Source organism: Cetorhinus maximus, chromosome 16, assembly GCF_964194155.1.
Source record: "Cetorhinus maximus chromosome 16, sCetMax3.hap1.1, whole genome shotgun sequence".
Lineage (NCBI taxonomy): Eukaryota > Metazoa > Chordata > Chondrichthyes > Lamniformes > Cetorhinidae > Cetorhinus > Cetorhinus maximus.
This window is the reverse complement of record NC_135894.1, coordinates 42,107,768-42,129,464: the sequence shown is the minus strand read 5'-3', so window position 1 is coordinate 42,129,464 and position 21,697 is coordinate 42,107,768. Positions and strand designations below refer to the sequence as shown.

General features: G+C 41.7%; 1 protein-coding gene across 4 annotated transcripts in view; it reads left to right on the top strand.

Annotated features, from left to right (window-relative positions):
- LOC144691557 (cyclic AMP receptor-like protein A) overlaps nucleotides 1-21,697 on the top strand; it is a 254,655-nt gene that overhangs the window by 5,980 nt on the left and 226,978 nt on the right. For 2 of the 4 annotated variants that reach the window (XM_078559757.1, XM_078559755.1), the window contains exons 2-3: nucleotides 5,370-5,422; nucleotides 8,567-8,621. In XM_078559757.1, the coding sequence (XP_078415883.1) occupies nucleotides 8,574-8,621 (48 nt within the window). In that variant the 5' untranslated portion in view covers nucleotides 5,370-5,422; nucleotides 8,567-8,573. Of the gene's footprint in view, nucleotides 1-5,369; nucleotides 5,423-8,566; nucleotides 8,627-21,697 lie in introns of all 4 variants that reach the window. The other 2 variants (XM_078559756.1, XM_078559754.1) reach the window with 1 other exon arrangement.

The following is a 21,697-nucleotide window of genomic DNA, read 5'->3' as shown; positions in this document are numbered from 1 at the left end:
AGTCCATGCCTTTCCACATGACAGTTAATCCTATCTCTCAGGATTGATTCTACTAATTTGCTCACCACCGATGTAAGACTAACTGGCCTATAATTGTTTGGCATTTCCTTTGATCCCTTTTTAAACAATGGAACTACGTTTGCGTTTCTCCAGTCCCCTGTATCTAGTGAAGATTGGAAAATCCTCCTCAAAGCATCTGCTACCTCCTCCCTGACTTCCTTCAGTAGCCTTGGAAACAATCCATCTGGCCCTGGTGACTTATCAACTTTCAAGGATTTCAACCCTTTGAGTACTTCCTCTCTCTTTATGACTATCCCGTCCAATATTTCGCTGAGTTCCTCCTGGACTACTATATCTACATCCTCCCTTTCCTTTGTAAACACGGAGACAAAATATTCATTCAGAACCCTTTCCACAGCCTCTGCATCTGCACATAAGTTTCCATCTTCATCTCTGATAGGTCCCACTTTTTCCTTAACTAATCTTTTAGCATTAATGTATTGGTAAAACATCTTTGGATTACCTTCAACTTTACTTTTTCATGCCCTCTCTTTGATTTCCTTATTTCCTTTTTTACTTCGTCCCTGCACTTCCTATATTTGTCTAGGCTATCTGCAGTGCTTAGTTCTTTGTGCCTATCGTACGCTTTCTTTTTCTGTTTGACCTTCCCCTGTATTCCTCCAGACAACTAGGGAGGTCTAGATTTGGCAGTACCACTCTTATTTTTGTAGGGGACATGTCTACTTTGTACAATTAGGATCTCGCTTTTTAGTGCTTCCCACTGGTTTTCCACTGTTTTATCCTCCAGCAGTGATGTTCAGTCCACCTCAGCCAAGTCCCTTCTGAAGTCCCTTCTCATTTCCACCTCCTGGGAACAGGTTGGCTGTCTGCATCTGTCCCATCTCAGGAAAATCTGGAAGTGGGCAGCTTGGAGTCAGCTTCCCAATGCGCTCTAAAAGTTTGGCCATTTAACTACCCCACCCAATTCCATCTGCTCACCTATATTAAATCTCTTTCCTCCCCACCCCCCACCTTCAGCCGTTGTCACCTTTTAAATCTATACCCCTCTTTCTTACTACTTCCATGTTTGAAGTTCTCCAGTCCAGCTGGGCCACTGAAATGGCCCTGATCAAAATCACATAATGACCTTTGTGACTGAGCGTGGTGCATTACCTGATCTTAGCCTCTGACACAGTTGATCACATCATTCTCCTCTTTTGGCTCCCTTCCATTGTCAGGCTGAATGGGACTCCAATTGTAGCTAGAGAATTTTCAGTAATGGCTTCTCTTCCCACACTATTTCCTCTGGAGGCTGCAAGGATCTTTCCTTGTTTCTCACCGCCCCCACTCCCCCCAGCATCCTTATCTACATGCTACCCCTTGACAACATCATCCTGCTTCCCACATATGCACTGACAGCACCCAGCTCCACCTCCTTTGACCCTTCCACTGCCTTTGTTGTCAGACTGCATGGCTTCTGGATGAGCTGCAGTTTCCCTTTGTTAAACACTTGGAAGACAGGTCACTGGCCTGGATTTTGCAATCAGTGGCTCAGTGACGGCGCTTGCTACTGACATTGAATAAATCTGTGCAAAAGCTGACTGTAATCCTCCGATCCCCAGGGCAAGATATTCAGTGGCCTTGGGGGAGGCTTTCCTTCCAACGGTGGCTGCATTGAGGCCCAGCAGCACTGTGTATTGTGGCTAAAATTGGCAGGCCGATGTGGACATGGCTTACAGTTACAAGTATTAAGCAAGGTTGGAAAGAAAAATATTGGCAAGTCAGATTTAATAGATGCGATTAATTTACTAAATTAAAAATCAAAACATTTTTTAAAAACTAAAATTTAAATCATTTTTAAAAATACAATAATTTTAATCAGAAATCATTTTACCAAGTGATACTTAAATCTGAAATCATGCTAAAAGTCATAGATTATACTTTTTGACAAGATTTATAAGACTTTTTAAAAGTTTCATATTAAATTCAATGCATTTTAACTTTTACAGATCCTTTCTGGTGTGGGTCTCCTTATTGAGTATTTGCGAATTGAGAGGAGGACCCTTATGCCTGGAAATTAAGATTTAAAATTTTAAATCTATCATTAATTTGTAATTGGTGGGCAATTATCCCACATTCATGCTCTGTCTGTATTTGCTGTTTGAATTAATGAACCCTCGAGACTAGTGTTGGTTAATTGGCCTCCGCAACTTTCGGATTTGTGTGTTACAATACAATTCAGAGGTTCCAGGTGCTTTCTGATGTTCAGTAGCAGTCAATACTGAAGAGATTGTTGCTGGTGCTGCAATATCCAGCCCATAGTCTTTGGCTCTTAATAGAAACTGTGTACCCTTGCTATTGATTCTGTCCCCTCCCTGACCACTGCTTCTGGTTGAAGGTTGAACCCCAAAATGAACTTCCAATCCAATAGCTTCTTCTATCACAAAGATGCCTACTTCCACCTACATACAACGATACAAAAATGTTAGACAGGAAACGACCACCTGGCCCCATACTGTTGTGATGCCTCCTGCATCACTATTAAGACGCTCTGTACCCGCCTGCTAGGAGCTGCATAATTTCCTGGAAGAGATAAAGAAAACAGTTAAAAGCCCAAGGCCAATTAGGGAAATTCCTTTCCAATCTCCTTTAGGTTATCAAAACTACTCCAAGAGACCATGTTGACCATGATATGAATTGGTACTCACCTCTTGTAGAACGAGATCACAGCTCCTGATAGGAACTGCTCTAGCTGTCTTTAGGAGGTATATGGTATCAATGTGTACGTGAACTGACAACTAGTTTCAAAAGGTATACTATTATTTGGAAGAACGAGCCACCATTTAACCTATTTCTGCCCTTGCACAATTTTTAAGTGTGAGCCCTGGTGCTTTCCAGTCTATCTAATCTATCTAACTGAAATTATTTATCAATGTGAACTTGGTCTGGTCCCTGCATTTTTTTTAGGTCCCAATCAAATTTCCCTTTGCTTTTCTGAAGTATATCGACCCAGCTTTTTAAGCTTATCTTGGTAGCTAAAGTATTTTTAAACTGGGATTATGTCTTGTGCTTCTTCTTTGAACCTTTATTAAAGCTTTCATTGTGACCCACTTGTGAGCAGCCCAGAAATGGACACAGTATTCTAAATAAATCTGACCAATGTTGTACAAGGACAAGCTGTTATGTTTTGTCTTGTATTGAACAGCAATGTTCCCTCCAATCTGCATGGCCATGACCTAACGCACAAGTTTAACACTTTAAATTTTTTTGCATGGTCTTGCACGTGTGATAATTTAAAAAGGACTGTGCACTTAAATAAATTGCCCATATAGTCCAAACAAAATAAAGGGAACCTTATTGAACAGTCCTATGAATGTAGTCCAGCTTCCTATTTTATTTAAGTAAAGTTTTGTATATATGCAATATATTAATTATTATTTCCCTAACACAGTGAGATATGCTGTCAGTAATTTAGTCTCCTCTACAGTCCTAACAATTGCATAAATCATTGTATCACTCGCAAACTTGCAGACCATTCCTGGACACCTTTTTCTAAGGTTGTCTAGAGCTTAACACTTATCCCTGCGGCTCACCAGTGTAATCGGCCTCCAAGCTGATCTAAAGCCACTGAAAACTTCTTGCCTATAGACATGCAGCTAATTCTTAAATCACTACAGCAGCTTTCAACTAATTGCCCAAGATTCTACCTTGAAAGATTTGCATTGCATTATCAAAAGTTTTATGAAAATTCAGGTGGACATTTAAATAACATGGTCCAACTCCACCCCTCCCCAGCCTACCTGCTGCTGAAATTCTAATCCATTCCTCTGTTATCTCAGTATTTGACTATTTCAGTTGCCTCCTAGCCAGCATCCTGTCTTCCACTATAAACTTGATCCCTGGTCTAGAGCCAAGAGTCAGGGTGTCACTAGAAACGTGTTGTGCAAGTCCAATTGTATTGGGCACCTCCTATAATTTGAATAGACTTAAAGACTGTAAACCCTTTGGAGAGCGTACAGAATATATTTATTGAATGGTTCCGGGGTGAGGGATTATAGTTATTTGGGTATACTAGAGGAACTGGTGGTGTTCTCCATAGAGCAAAGAAGTGTAAGAGGAGATTTGATAGTGGTGTTAAAAATCATGTAGGATTTGGATAGGAGTAATAAAGAGAAACTGTTTTCAATGGTTGAAAGGTCAAAACCAGAGACCACAGACTTAAGTGTTTGGCAAAAGTCAGAGGTGACACGAGGAAGAAACATTGGAATTGGAATGCACTGTCTGAATATAGTAGCCTTAAAAAGGGGATTGGATAAATACTTGAAGTAGAAAAAAATTACAGCGATATGCAGTAAGAATGAGTGAGTGACACTAACTGGGTAACTCTTCAAAAGAGCTGGCACAGACTTGATAAACTGAATGGATTCCTTCTTTACTGTATCTATGATTATAAATACCTTGATTTCCATGGTGAATGCTAATCACATAGCCAAAGTTTCTGACAGGGGCTGAAGAGGAGAAACTGGTGAGTCACTAGTTTTTAACAGGAACTTGATGACTTATGTTCAAATCCATCCCAGATTAAAGTCTTTTATAGGTGATGGGGATTAAATACTCCAACTGCTGCATGTAGGCTAGGGGTTGCAGGCCAAGTGTGGTCTTTCCCATCGCCTTCTAAAATGACTCCTGTTTTCTTCACCTCTTGTTCCTATTTTGTCTGAAAACCCTCCCAGTATCTCCTTCCCTTTCCATGGCTCCCTTATTTTCACTACCCCGACTACTGCTATCTATTAAATGTCTGTATCCTCCACTGCTCCTGGCTCCACTCTCACTCTTCACATCCTTGTTCCTATCACTAAGTCTCTACAAAGGCAAGTAGCAAGAGACCAGAGGCCCATTGCTCTTAACTTGTTTCCCTTCTCTTCTACCCTTTCTATCAGAGGCCTTGATTGCTTTCAAAATTCAGTTTACTTATTTGAGGCTAAACACTTTCTGTCTTTGCATCTGAATGCAGAATTTGGAATTTAAAATGGATTGATACAGAAGTACAAGAGGAAGTAATGTTTTGTAAACAGGAAGTGTATGCAGACATTAGGGAGTAAAATTAGTCTTCAGCGGTAGAGTGAAAGGGGTGGTAACAAATTTGCAACTCATTTTTACTCCCTGCTTAATTATCTTTTCCACAATAGACCAACTTTACTACTCATATTATTTTTTAATATGTTAGAAGGCTACATGAATTTAAATTTGATACTTACAAACAATAAAGACAAAGGAAAATTAAAATAAATGTTCTTTTACTGTTGAGACTGATAGATCTTTGCAATCAGCAAAGGAAAACCTAATTTAAGTAATCCTATAACCTACAGGTCACTGTCATTGCTGTAAAGCGAGCCTCTGCTGCATTCTCTCTACTTGCGTGGTAAGTTTTGTTTTACATTTTTAGTTGTAATTTAACCAAACTGTCTTAGTACTACACTTTGGTCCAACATTCTTTATTAAATATATAGCCAAACAAGTTGGTTAAAAAAAAAAATCCCCCATTAATTATTTTGCATTAACAGCACGTTATTAACAGGTCTTATAACAGGCCTTCTCTGATAGATTAACTGGTTTCTCTAGTGAGTAGCTTTGCTGTCCCGACAAGAAAGTTCCCTTCTTTGTACTGAGTTAGTTTTTATTATTCTTTCATGGGATGAGAGCGTCGCTGGCTAGGCGAGCATTTGTTGCCCATCCCTAATTGCTCTTGAGATGGTGGTGGTGAGCTGCCTTCTTGAACCGCTGCAGTCCATGTGGTGTAGGTAAACCCACAGTGCTGTTAGGGAGGGAATTCCAGGATTTTGATCCAGCAAAGTGAAGGAACGGCGATGTAGTTCCAAGTCAGGATATTGCGTGGCTTGGAGGGGTGTCTGGATGGTGTCGAGCCTCTTCAGTGTTGTTGGAGCCGCACTCACCCAGGCAAATCGAGAGTATTCCATCACACTCCTGGCTTGTGCTTTGTAGATGGTGGACAGATTTTGTAGACAAAAAATCGCCTCAGAATTCCCAACCTCTGACCTGCTCTTGTAGCAACAGTATTTACATGGCTGTTCCAGTTCAGTTTCTGGTCAATGGTAACCCCCATGATGTTGGCGGTGGGGGATTCTGGAAGACCCACAACTGCTACCATCTAGAAGAACAAGGGCAGCAGACATATGGGAACACTACCACCTGGAAGTTCCTATCCAAGCCACTCACCATCCTGACTTGGAAATATATCGCCATTGCTTCACTATCGCTGGGTCAAAATCCTGGAACTCCTTCCCTGACAGCACTGTGGGTGCACCTGCACCACATGGACTACAGCGGTTGAAGAAGGCAGCTCACCACCACCTTCTCAAGGGCAATTGGGGATGGGCAATAAATGCTGGCCTAGTCAGTCATGCCCATCTGTGATGGTAATGCTATTGAATGTCATGGGGAAATGTTATAATCACCAAATAATCTGTTTTTTGTGATGCTGATTGAGGGATAAATATTGGCCAGGATACTTGGGATATCTCCTCTACACTTTGAAATTATGCTATGGGATCATCTTATATCCATCTGAGCAGGCAAATGGGGTATTGGTTTAACTTCTGATCCGAAATATGGCACCTCCAACAATGCAGTGCTTCCTCAGTACTGTATTGGATATTGGAGTGTTGGTCTTGTTTTTTGTCCTCGAGCCTCGGAGTGGGATATGAACCGGAACATTGTGCTTCAGAGGAGAGTGTGCTACCAACTGAGCCATAGCAGACGTACAATTTTCTTGATTCACTCTTGTTGGAGATGGCCTGGCACTTGTGTGGCACAAATGTTACTTGCTACTCATCAACCCAAGCCTGAATGTTCTTCAGATCTTTCTGCAAGTGAGCATGGAGTGTTTCAGTATCTGGGAGTTGTGAATGACCCTGAACACTGCAATCATTAGGGAACATCTGGACTAATGACCTTATGATAGAGGCAAGGTCATTGATGAAACAGCTGATAATCGCTGGGCCTAGGACACTACCCTGAGGAACTCCTGCAGTGATGTCCTGGGACTGAGACGATTGGCTCCAACTGCAGCCATCTTCCTTTGTGCTATCTATGATCTTAGCCAGTGGAGAGATTTCCTCCTGATTTTCATTGACTTCAATTTTACTAGGGTTCCTCGATGCCTCATGTGGTCAAAGGCTGCCTTTTTCTCGTAGGCAGTCACTTGTGCCTCTTGAGTTCAGCTCTATTGTACATGTTTGGAGCAAGGCTGTAATGAGGTCAGGACTGGCCCTGGCAGAATCCAGCTGACCTCAATTGGGCACCAGTACTGTGTGTTCATACGATTAGACTCCCCACCTCTATGTGGATAGGGAAATCTGCGGAGATACCTCCTCTTGAATGCTGCCCCTGCTGGAAGCATTCATGTGTGAATGTTGTAGAAATTAGTAGGCTTGGTGATAATGCACTGTGTTCTCATAGGATCGTGATGTTTAAAGCAAAGAAGGAAGTGATTGTGTCTGGGCTGGCTCTTCATTTGAGCAATCCAGTACATTCTAACCTAGTGCCTGCTTGCTTCCCCATATCACTTCAGCTTCCTCTCTCAAATTATTGTCCAGTTTTACCTTTCTACTTACTTTCTGAATGGATTTTAAATTGATGGTTCTTAGTCACTGATTTCTCAACCAGAGAAAACGTTCTCTTCCAATTCACTCTGTCAATACCCTTCATAAGTTCTTTTAAAAATCCACTAAATCTCCTCTAGCTCTGATCTCCGGTAGAAATAGTCGTCTCCCATCTTGTAAACTATATTTCCCCATTATCGCCATTTTCCTGGTTAGTATAAGTTGTACAACGCTGTGGCTTTATTTGGCTGCAAATAATGATCATCCAAAATCGTACACAATGCCCTAAACTATGATTTGTGTAAGTTTATCATTACATCTTCACTCTTGTACTTTGTAAATCCTGTTGCACTTGTTATGAATTATCTATCTATACTCCCACCGTCAGGGAATTATGCATTTGAAACCTAGGATCACTCTGTTCATCCACAACGTTCAGTGTCTTTCAGATAAATGTACACTCTCATTCCATATTCTTTCTCCCAAAAGATATTCCTGCACTCTTATCCACATTAATTTGCACCTAGAAATGTTTCATCTATCTGCCTATTCCACTAATCTATTTATATCTTCCTAAGCTTTTTTACACTCCTGCTCACTTTTTGCCATACCTCTTTGCAATTTTAAAGTTGTATTCCCCAGATCTTGGTCCAAATGATTCCTCTGTACTAAAAACAAAAGTGGCCCCAAACTGATTGTTGGGATAAACCACTTCCAATCTTTCTCTGGTTCGAGGGACTCCCACTTACTTGGTAAGTGTTTGTTTCCTATCTTGTTGGGCAGTCTCCCACTACGTTTATTATACATACCCATAAATTTTTCATACATACACGTGTATCACTCAGCCACAAACTTGGGTGAACCCTTGGGAAGCAATAGATCAGTGTTAATTTTATTAATGCTTGTGGAGAATGTATACTAATGATGGTATTGTTTCCATGTAGTTCCTTTATGCTTCTTGTGATATGGTTATTCCGAAAGTACAACTCTTTGGCCCAGGTAAGGTAATTATATAAAATTTAAAACATGGTGCAATAATTGATAAGTGTACTCACACAACCAGTTTCTAAGTGTTGAAATGCCTTTAGGCTTTTTCCCATATTGACCATTGGTCCTGCGTTGGATACCACTGAATGAGAAAGATAGCAGGTTCGCTGAGGAGAAAATATATATCTCTACCTCGGAGTAGTCATATTAATAGAATGAGCATTTAGTTAATTCACTAGCTATCTATTCCATTTTGCTGACACTAAGAATAATGGTACAAATCATGATGGTTGATGTGGCACAAATAGTGGTTTCGTGTTTGAAGTAACATCCATTTTTGTTGTAGTTTGTATACACTTCATATGCAAAATGCCGCAGGCATAAAATATAATTGCTTATTCAACTAGAAGATTTGTGTGTCAGGTGTGCTCAGACTGAAGCCTGTGTAAAACCCCACTTGTGTAACACAAAAGCAAAATACTGCGGATGCTGGAAATCTGAAATAAAAACAGAAAATTCTGGAAATACTCAGCAGATTTGGTAGTATCTGTGGAGAGAGAAACAGTTAACGTTTCAGGTCGATGAACTTTCAGACAAAAGGTCATTGACCTCAATCATTAATTCTGTTTCCCTCTACTCAGATGTTGCCAGAACTGCTGAATATTCCCATGTGTGTAACATAATGTTTACCTTAAGCTTCTTTTAACAGCTGTAGCAGTGAACAGTTTTGTATCTCTTCTTCAAGATTGCATGAAACAAAGGTTTAAAACTGACTTGGTAATTTTGTTTCAGCACATGCAAGCTATTATAAAGCACTTAGGTTTACTTCAACACAAACTTCTTACGTTCTATTTTCTTTGTTAAGTAGTGTTGACGGTGGATAAATTAACTTAAAGGAGTTATTGGTGGAGAAACAGAATTAGTCCTTACGTTTGAAGTTATATTGTCACTGAGAGCTAAACTAAGCTCTGTCAATTTTAGTGATCAGCAGGCTTAGTTTATTCCCTCCACCCTAATTTCCCCTGATGTCACTATATAATAAAAACATTAAACAAGGTTATGTTGGTCAAATACTTGTTAATTTGAAAGCAGATCTCTGCTGGCATTGCTCTGTGTCAGAAACTACTCTGTTACCAACAAAGTGAGGACAGGGAATGTGGTACAGGAAGTACTTATGGCACCTAGAGTGCATCCTATGTGCAAGACTTTTATTACCTAATAGTTGGGTGAGTTGAATGATTTACAATTCTGAATGGAAAATATTGTTCCTTGCCAAAATATTGTTCCCTTATTGATGTTGTTAGGTTACCAGAGTTACAGTTGTGTTGCTGTAGCAATAAATATTGGTGTGTTTACTGTGCAAAAATGTAACTACAATATGTTAATTTGGACCACAAATGTTATCATTTTTGAAGCCTGAAAATTGTGTTTTTAATTTTTAAAAAAGTTCAACTGCTTAAGCCTGAGTTGAGCCATAAAGGTGAGCAAAGTTCCAATGCAATCCCAATTTGTGTTTTAAGTGGCCTGCCAAAACTCTAGCAGGACTTGCACATTGAATCATCACTACTTGAATGAGGTACTGAAGGATGTTCAGCACAACATGTGACATGTTATTACACTCCATTAAGTGTTGAATATTTTCAGGAGAAAATGGGGAAAAAAAACAATGAAGAAGGATAGAAAATAAGAAAGGTACTGTGATGCATTGCCTCATTAAGGTTGTAGCGTATTTTTTGAAATGTTTTATCTCCCTGTGGAGAAGAATTTTCATTGGAACCTCTCCTGATGGTCTATCTTTAGTTCAGAGATTGTCTTTTGAAGAATTGCGGGTGTTAAGTTAATTCCTGCCACTTCATGCACTTTGTAGCACATCAATAAGCCCAAACCATCAGAGAGTTGCGGAATTTAATTTTGAACTCTCCTTTGTGAAATATGAACATGAAAATAAACACAAGAAAAGACCATCTGGCACATCTAGCCTATCCCATTCAGATATGGTGCAGCCTACCATTAGCTACCTCCCTTCCACCACCCACTTCCACATGCTGCAATCTCCTGGCAGAGGCAGAAGCAAAAGACAGTTTCAGAAAAAAAAAACGGGGGAAATTCCTCTCTAACCCTCCAAAAGCTTCCTTTTTGATTATGGTAGACTAAAGAGTTTTGCTTTTTTTTTATATATTTGTTCATAGGATGTGGATGCTGGCTGGGCCAGCATTTATTGCCCATCCCTAGTTGCCCTTGAGATGGTGGTGGTGAGCTGCCTTCTTGAACCGCTGCAGTTCATGTGGTGTAGGTACACCCACAGTGCTGTTAGGGAGGGTGTTCCAGGATTTTGACCCAGCGACAGTGAAATAACGGCGATATATTTCCAAGTCAGGACGGTGAGTGGCTTGGAGGGGAACTTGCAGGTGGTGGTGTTCCCATGTGTCTGCTGCCCTTGTCCTTCTAGATGGTTCTGGTCGTGGGTTTGGAAAATGCTGTGTGAGGAGTAATAGCTTCAGTGAAAATTTAATTCCATTGCATCTGTAACTCTGGAATGCAGAATTTGTTGACTCAAAACAAACAGCTTGATAACTCGGTCATGATTTCCTCATTCACTTGTGTGTTATTAGGTCTTTCTGCCTTGTTGAAAAATTCTATATTCCCCATATGACTAAGACTTAGTTTGCATCAGGATTTACAATAGTACTGATTGATTTTTTTTTTGTTTAAGTCATCAAATTGTCATGTATGGTGCATAAGTATCTTAGAATATAACATCAAAATGGTTTCCAAATCTGAATAGCTCCTGTCAGACTTACTCTTGCACTTGTGTCCACAATAGAAATTAGTTTTCATAAGATAACTCATGTCAACAGTAAACTGAAACTTTCAACCTTATATATGATGTGCACCACAGCACAATCCAAGTATTTTGCATCAGAGACTATGGGCAAACTTTTACGCCTCGCGGGTGCACGGCTGACCCAATCGGGCGTAAAATAGTGCGAGAAGACATCGGACGAACGTCCTGATGTCATCCCGCGCTTGCGCAATATTTCGCTTGGCGGGCACGCACAAAAGTCAGAAGCATGCCCGCCAACAATTAAGAGGGCAATTAAGCCCATTAATGGCGCAATTGTCTCTGATTTTTTTATGGCCCATCCAACTTTACAGTTAGCGGAAGGGCGAATCCACCAGGTGGCCTTTGCATTTTTCATCAAACCTCATCCAAGGGCTGGATGAGGTTTCCGTTATTAAATAAAATAAAAATAAAAATCTGTGGGCAGCATTTTCGTCAACTATATGTTCAGGTGCCTGATTGTGATGCTTGGATACTTTTTTTCTGATTTTCAAAACTTTATTCCATAGTTTTCTCTGCCTTCAGGGAGCCTTCTCTCAGTGCTTGCCCACGCCTGCGTTGATGTCATTGCCCGCCCTCCTCCCATCCGCACCCTGGCAGCACTGAGCTTTTCAGCGCTTGCTTCATGCTGGCTGCCCGTTAATTGGCCAGCCAGCGTGAAATCGCGGCCGGGGGCTGATCACGGCCAGCAGTCCGTTTCCCGGCTGATCCCAGGCCTGCCAGTCGTGCCCGCCCACCAAGATGAAGATTCATGCTATATGGAGCTGCCCACAATATTCACCATGTTTTTCTGTCCACTGAGGAATACTGTATTAGCCAAAAACTAATAATGATGTTATTTAGAAATGAGCTACATGACAAGTGACTAGTAATATAATCCTTGAGTTGCAAAATGCTTCAACTTTTAAAAAAATAACACAGGACAACCTACTAATTAGTGCCATGTCCCAATGTGTTTAAAGAGGAGGCAAGTAAGGTAGAGGAACAGAATTCACAATTTTTATTTTCATCCACACTTCTAGTTTACTGTCCATGTTGTAAAGTTGAAATTCATCCACTCCTTTTTGGAATCACTTCAACAACTTCCCCATGAACAAATTTTCAAGGCTTATGAACATTATGACCATGAGCATTATCAGGTGACAAACAGATTCCCCCCATGTTGCACATAATATTTTTTTTAAAAAGGGCTGCCCCAATCCCTGGAAATTGTGCTAAACGATTGGGCAAATACTCCCTGGGTGAAATGTGTATGCTTTCCAACACAATGCATTCTTATGTATTTTGACAAAGAAAGCTGTCCCTGGCAGCCCTAAGTCCTGATATGCTACTTTGCTGCCTAAGCACATATCAACACAAGGATCTGGATAGAATGCATCCAGCACAATGGGAGCTGCCAGGGAATCCAATAACAATTAACCACTAGTCAGAGCACAGCTGTAGGCATAGAAATATTCCTAAAACACTAAACCTTTTGTGCTTGGTCTCCAGCTTGTGTTCTCTAACTGGGTCTTTTAGCTGCCACTCTGCTGCTTTTCTGTTCTACAAAACCATCAAGTGTTTCCAGGCCACAACTTAACATCACCCTCCCCCCACTCTGTCCCCCTCAATTTGCCAGTACCTTGCCCTCTACTCAAATGCTGCCAGATCTAAGCCCCTCTTACATCATTTGGATCTGTCTGAGCATGTGTGTGTGTGTGTTAGAAAACTAATGGCTTGGTAACATTAAGGGATTTTATATGTGAGAAAATAAGTGCCCAGGATTAACAAGTTTTAGTAATCTGCTAAAATTGGGAAAACATACTTGAGCCCATACTCACCAATCTGCCTGCCACAGATGCATCAGTCAGCACCATCACCATTCCTGGGTATGTCCTGTCCCAGCGGCAGGGCAGACCCAGCAGAGGTGGCAGCATAGTGGTATACAATTAGGAGGGAGTTGCCCTGGGAGTCCTCAACATCAGCTCCGGACCCCATGAAGTCTCATGGCATCAGGTCAAATATGGGCAAGGAAACCTCCTGCTGATTACCACTTTCCGCCCCATACCTGATGAATCAGTACTCCTCCATATTGAACACCTCTTGGAAGAAGCACTGAGGGTGGCAAGGGTGTATAAAGTACTCTGGATAGGGGAGTACTCTGGGTAGGGGACTTCAGTGTCCAACACCAAGAGTGTCTTGGTAGCACAACTACTGACTGAGCTGGCCGAGTCCTAAAGGACATAGCTGCTAGACTGGGTCTGTGGCAGGTGGGGACGGAACCAACAAGAGAGAAAAACATACTTGACCTTATCTTCACCAACCTGCCTGCCGCAGATGCATCTGTCCATGACAGCATCGGTAGGAGTGACCACTGCACAGCCCTGTGGAGACGAAGTCCCGACTTCACATTGAGGATACCCTCCATCTTGTGTGGCACTACCACCATGCTAAATGGGATAGATGTCGAACAGATCTAGCAACTCAAGACTGGACATCCATGAGGCGCTGTGGACCATCTGCAGCAGCAGTAGAATACTCAACCACAATTTGTAACCTCATTGCCCGGCATATCACCCACTCTACCATTACCATCAAGCCAGGGCATCAACGCTGGTGCAATGAAGAGTGCAGGAGGGCATGCCAGGAGCAGCACCAGGCATACTTAAGAATGAGGTATCAACCTGCTGAAGCTATAACACAGGACTATTTGCATGCCAAACAGCATAAGCAGCAAGTGATAGACAGAGCTAAGTGTTCCCACAACCAACAGATCAGACCTAAGCTCTGCGGTCCCGCCACATCCAGTTGTGAATGGTGGTGGACAATCAAACAACTCACTGGAAGAGGAGGCTTCACAAATGTCCCCATCCTCAATGATCAGTGCAAAAGATAAGGCTGAAGCATTTGCAACAATCTTCAGCCAGAAGTGCCGAGTGGATGATTCATCTCAGCCTCCTCCGGAGATCCCCAGCATTACAGATACCAGTCTTCAGCCAATTCGATTCACACGATGTGATATCAAGAAACGGCTGAAGACGCTGGACACTGCAAAGACCATGGGCCCTAACAATATTCCGGCAATAGTACTGAAGACTTGTGCTCCAGAACTTGCCATGCCCCTAGCCAAGTTGTTTCAGTACAGCTACAACACTGGCTTCTACCCTGCAATGTGTAAAATTGTCCAAGTATGTCTTGTACACAAAAAGCAGGGCAAATCCAACCTGGCCAATTACTGCCCCATCAGTCTACTCTCGATCATCAGTGAAGTGATGGAAGGGGCCATCAACAGTGCTATCAAGTGGCACTTGCTTAGTAATAACCTGCTCACTGACGCTCAGTTTGGGTTCTGCCAGGGTCACTTAGCTCCTGACCTCGTTACAGCCTTGGTTCAAACATTAACAAAAAAGCTGAACTCCCGAGGTGAGGCGAGAATGACTGCCCTTGACATCAAGGCAGCATTTTATCGTGTGTGGCATCAAGGAGCCCCTAGCAAAACTGGAGTCAATGAAAATCAGGGGGTAAACTCTCCACTGTTAAAGTCATACCTAGCACAAGGGAAGATGTTTGTGGTTGTTAGAGGTGAATCATTTCAGTGCCAGGACATCACTGTAGGAGTTCCTCAGGGCAGTGTCCTAGGCCCAACCATTTTCAGCTGCTTCATCAATGACCTTCCTTCCGTTATAAGGTCAGAAGTGGGGATGTTCACTGATGATTGCGCAATGTTCAGCACCATTGGTGACTCCTCAAATACTGAAGCAGTCCATGTTCAAATGCAGTAAGACCTGGACAATATCCAGGCTTGGGCTGACAAGTAGCTAGTAACATTCGTACCACACAAGTGCCAGGCAATGACCATCTCCAACAAGAGAGAATCTAACCATCGCCTCTTAACATTCAATAGCATTACCATCACTGAATCCCCCACCATCAACATCCTGGGGGTTATCATTGACCAGAAACTGAACTGGACTAGCCATGTAAATACTGTGGCTTACAAGAGCAAGTCAGAGGCTTGGAATCCTGCGGTGAGTGACTCATCTCCTGGCTCCCCAAAGCCTGTCCATCTACAAGGCACAAGTCAGGAATGTGATGGAATACTCTCCACTTGCCTGGATGAGTACAGCTCCAACAATGCTCAAGAAGCTTGACACCATCCAGGACAAAGCTGCCAGCTTGATTGGAACCGCATCCACAAACATTCGCTCCCTTCACCACCGACGCACAGTGGCAGCAGTGTGTACCATCTACAAGATGCACTGCAGGAACTCACCAAGGTTCCTTAGACAGCACCTTCCAAACCCACAACCACTACCATCTAGAAGGACAAGGCAGCAGAACGCCAACACTAGAAGCTCCCCTCCAAGGCACACACTATTCTGACTTGGAAATATATCACCGTTCCTTCACTGTCGCTGGGTCAAAATCCTGGAACTCCCTCCCTAATAGCACTGTTTGTGTACCTACACCCCATGGATTGCAGAGGTTCAAGAAGGCAGCTCACCACCACCTTTTCAAGGACAATTTGGAATGGACAATAAATGCTGGCCTAGCCAGCGAAGCTCACATCTGATGAGTGAATTTTAAAAAATAAGAACGCATTGTGGTGGAAATCTAGTGCATTGCATCCTGTGGATTGGAGTCCAATTATTTAACAAAATTCCCAGAGATTTAATAAGTGATACAAAGTGCAAAATACCTGTTTTTACAAATGAATGTACCTTGGTGTAAATACTTCACAAATTGCATAAGCTGATTGCTGTTCTTTTGCTTGTCATTGAATCAATTTTGCATAACTCACCTTTGTGGTGCTAATTAGGCTCTTGTTTACAGAGATTCTGTGGGCTGAATTTTCACCACAGAGGTGGGGGTTGGGTTGGGGGGCGGGGTGGGGGTTGGGAGGTGGGTGGGGGGAAACAGGAGCCGGGTTTGGTTTATTTTGGTCAGAAACCAGTGAGAAACTGATTAAAGCTCAGACTTTCATGGGGGTGAGCCGTTGATTGATTTCCTGTCCACGTAGAGCCAGTGGCAGTGGGAATGGAGGTGTCAAAAGCTCTTAATGAGCTTTTAAACAATCTTAATTGACCTGAATTTAGAGAGTGAACAGGATTCCTGACCTGCGCTCCCTCCGTGCTGCACCTCAAGATCAAAACTTCTATGGAGAGTCATGTTATGGTGAGTGCAGCAGACCACCACAGTCGCTGGGATCCTTGTTAGAAGGTCTTGGTAGACACTGAGCTGCCAGGATTGGCGCCTTGAAATCGACATGGCACCTGGACGATTGAGCCTAGACAATTGGGCCTGTTCTAGGCCCAATCATCTTCAGCTGCTTCATCAAGTTTTCCTGGGCCCCCTCCTTTGTTCCAGCCTTCGAAGGGCCCCAAAAATTCAGCTCCCTGTCTCAAATCTATGAAAATGTTGTTTTATGGGATACCTGGGTTATATTGCAAAACCATCTGACATGACCATTAAACATGTTAATAGGAACCAAGCTGTTCTTGTGGGGCGGGGGGGAAATAATTTTTGAGTTCCGTTTAAATGCTTAAATGCTTTAAATGTTTAAATTCTGTTTAAATTCTGTTTTCAAACAACTACTTCTTATAAAGGGCTCCTGTGTTTCCAGGAAAGCAAACACGTTTTAACACAGCCATTTCAAAGCATAAGTTTATTTATGTTTTCAGTTATGACATTTTAAACTACATATCAACAGCCTTTAATTGAGGATTTGTTCACTGTAGAAAAGGTTTTTTTAAAAATACGTTCATGTAATTCTATTGCATTTGACAAATGGGCTCCTGACATCAATAAATCCATTTTGAAAACATGTTTGAATTTATGTTTGGCATATGTTAAGTTGATTGGGAACTTACTGGCTGTGAGTATTGGGCAGTGCCGGTGAGTAAAGGGTGTGCTGATGATAAACAAAGTAAAATTTGAAATTCTTAAAGTTATGAAGACACCCGTTATGTTTAACATATATTGCAACCTTTTTAGTTTACCCATCGCTAGGTACTTCCAAGAGCATGTTCTGTATGATTTTGTGAAAAAATTTTTTAAATGTTGCCTGGATGAGAAATTTTCTTTTGTCATTGCATTAGTGTTACTTCATTTATTTTACAAATTAGTACAATTGTAAAAAAATTACCTCTGTACCTACAATATTCTTTCAGCATTAATTCCCTTAGCTGAACAAATGCTTTGTTAACTAGATTCCTGAATGCAATAGTTTTGAAAAATTATTAGCAATTCTTGAAAACATTGGCAATGTTGCAGGTGACCTGCCCTGATCTGCCTACCGTGCAATGGAATGCACCACAAAACAAGCTTGGTCCATCTGATATAAGTTCAGGTTTTAGGTTTTATATTTGTTCATGGGATATGGGCTTGTTCAGACAGCATTTAAAAGTTAACCCACCTTGCTGTGGGTCTGGAGTCACTTGTAGGCCAGACTAGGTAAGGACGGCAGATTTCCTTCCCTAAGGGACATTAGTGTGCCAGATGGGTTTAATTCTAGATTTTTATTGGATTCAAATTTCACCCTCTGCCATGGTGGGATTTGAACCCAGGTCTCCAGAGCATTGGAATACCATTCCATTGAGAATACCACTATGCCACAGCCACAGCCTCCCCAAGAACACATTGCTCCCTCACAGTATAAATTATGATTTGTTTAATACCCAAGTGGGAGATATTTCTTCTATAACTTGTCAGGTAAAATTGTAGGTCCAATTTTAACTTGGAGTGGGAATTGGCTGATGGAGGGTGAGGTGAGCATCGAACATCTTGACCTTGGCAATGTGAGGCCTAGGTGATTTTGAATTATTACTCACCATGTCCTTAACAAATAAAGGTTTGGGAAAAGGACATTTGACCCAGTGGTTCTGGCCCTTTTGTATGCAGACAAAACATAAATCTAAGGAAATAAAATCCTAAATCAAGCTTTGGTGAACCAATTTTGCTCTTGCATTTACCCGTGGTTAATCTTATAACCCTCCCATAAACCATAATACTGCTCTAGCAGTCCCATGTTCACATGATTTAAACAAAGTCCTTGATATTGAGAAAAACGGTTCAACATTCACTGATATAAAGAACTGTTCTACATTACAAACTTCTACATTAAAAACTGTCAATGAAGAAAATACACATAGGTCTGTCAGCATGTGGCTAGAGGAAAGATTTCGACCCTTTGTTAGAATGAAGTATTTCTATGCCATGTTTTTTTTGGATACTGTCCAAAGTTTTTGCATTTTCTGCTTTTGATAAATTACACAACATGCTTTAGTTAAAATTTAACAACTTGATAAATCTAGATTTTAGTCACTTTATGTAACATTATATAATTCTAGCTACTGCTGGAGATGGACCAGTGCTATACCAATTGTGCAGCTATTTACAAATAATGGATTGAATTTCCCCTGGCATCTTTAACCCTTTGGCACAATAGGCACCAGCATCAAAATTAAATAAAATAACAATGAAAGAAGTGTTCTGTGCTGGATATGCCCCATACATTTATATATTCAGAATATAATTGACAGTTGTTGCTCTTTTCCCAGTTTATAGGCTTTTGATCCAGAACCATGTCGACAGTTGGGAAATATTGCACATGTACAATAATATAGAAATAAAGCATTGTAATTTTCTGTTTTGGGAATTTGAACTTGCCCAAGATATCTGTTGTTTATGACATCATTGGAGATGAATCTGTTAATGTGCTGACATAAACCTGGTTCACATGTGACAGGAGGAAACCTCTTTGCCTGTCTGCATGTTCCATTTATTTGCTTTGCCCAAACTGCTACAATAGTGACATGCTCTTGTTTCCAAATCCCATCTTTGCCTCCCCGCAACTTCTGTGTCACCTTCTCTTCCTTTTGAGCAACTCGGCTTCTTCCATCCTTCCCACTTATTTCTTACAATCCTTGTCATGTACTGCCCGCCCAAGCCTCATCAATCCTCACCAAGATCTCCTCCCTTAACCTGTACATTGAGCATTTGATTTCAACCTCCTCCCTTGCCTCCATAATCTTCAGGAATTTGAGAGCCACAAGACATGGATAACCTTTACAGACACATTTTAATTACTATTGTACATACTTCTGTGAGGAAACCTTCAGGTTCTTCCTCATTTATATTCCTCTCATATTCTGGGCTTCCTTCACACACAATTCAGACTGTGGCAAAAACAAATCTGCTTCACAGACACACATCAGAGTTAGCACACGCTCACTGCTTAACTGACTTTGGCAGCCTTGCTCTTCCAATGTGGAAACTCAGCCAGATGCTTTTTTAAAAAAAAAATTGATTTTACCTGAAAAAAGTTGTAACCGCCTACTGAACAAAAAATTTGAATCGGAGTACCTGTGTCCCAATACAGTAAGTTCTTACATTCCTGTTCTGTATTAAACTGTTTCCTCCATTTCTAAATAGAGGCCACAAGTTGGAGGGTCATCAATGAGAGGGTGAATTAGGGAGCCAGAGAAAATGGCAGCGAGGGTCACGCAGACCTACGTAAGACCGACGGGAAACAACAGAAGAAATCTCGCAACAGCCTGCTTTCCAGTTCTCTCTCTACAAAGCTGTTTGTGGCCGAGGCTGCACCTGGCTGTTTACCTCCCTCCAATGTGCGATTTAATGGGTTTCACAGCACAAGGAATGAACTGCATTTTTACATATCAAAGAGCTGCACGTGGCTCGCAGCCACAATTTGGCCACCCTGACATAAACTATCCCACCCACACCCATCCGCTCCACCTAACTTTCTCATATTATCCCTGCTTCCAAATCCTTGGCCGCTGTCAACGCTGTTGCCTTGTTTTCCTTACCAGCTGCCTTTGGCAGTGCGGGTAAAGAACAACTTTAACCCAGTTGATCACTTATTCACTTTCATTCACGCTTGCAAGTTCAAATCGGCTCTTCCCCACTGGTCCTTGTTACGCCACCTCCCTCCGCACCGCCCGCCCCCCCCTCTCTGCCCTCCCATCCCCAAATAACCTATCTTGACATTTCTACTATTTTTGAATTGTTGACATGCTGTTTTTGATGACCTTATTACTTACTATCTCTTAACCAATCTTACTGCATGGTACGGATTTGCAGGATGGGTTTTTTAAAAACAAAGAAAAATTTACATACCTGATCTAACATGTCTCACTCCCTTTTCACCTGTTTTTATTATTCATATGGGTGGGGAATCCATTATAATTCTGTATCGAGGCTAACAATCCATTCAATGGCTTCAGCTGACACAGTGTGAATGGTTGTGATGCCACTGGGAATGGATCTCTCGGGGCAGTTCATTATGTAGATGGTGCTCTGATGGCCACAATCACAATTTGAGCTGTTCTTCATGTTTCAGTTGCAGAGTAAGTGGCCATATAGGAACAAGAGAAGGCCATTCAGCCCGTCGAGCCTGCTCCGCCATTCAATACGATTGAACACTTCAATGCCCTTTACCCACAGTATTCCCATAACCCTTTACGTTATTGTTAATCAGAAATCTATCATTGAAACATACTTGATGACTGAGCTTCCCCAGCCCCCTGGGGTAGAGAATTCCAAAGATTCACAACCCTCTGAGTAACGAAATTTCTCATCATCTTGGTCCTAAGTGGCTTCCCCCTTATTTTGAAATTGCGTCCCCTGGTTCTAGACTCCCCAACCAGGGGAAACATCTTACCTGCTTCTACCCTGTCTATTTCTTTAAGTATTTTGTAGGTTTCAATGAGATCACCTTTCATTCTTCGAAACTCTAGAGAATACAGGCCCTCTTTCCCTAATCTCTCTTCATAAGACAGTCCCACATCCCCGGAACAAGTCTGGTGAACCTTTGTTGCGCTCCCTCTATGGCAATAATATCCTTTCTGAGGTAAGGTAAACAAAACTGCACACAGTACTCCAGGTGCGGTCTAACCAAGCTTCTATACAATTGAAGCAAGACTTCACTACTCCTGTACTCAAATCCTCTTGCGATAAAGGGTAACATTCCATTAGCCTTCCTAACTGCCTGCTCCACCTGCATGTTAACTTTCAGTGACTTATGGACAAAGACACCCAGGTCCCTTTGTACATCTACACTTTCTAATCTCTTACCATTTAGGAAATGCTCTGCACATCTGCTCCTTCTACCAAAATGGATGACCTCACATTTTTCCACATTATATTCCATCTGCCATGTTCTTGCCCACTCACTAAGTCTGTCCAAATCCTTCTGCAGCTGCTTTACATCTTCCTCACAACACACATTCCCGCCTACCTTTGTATC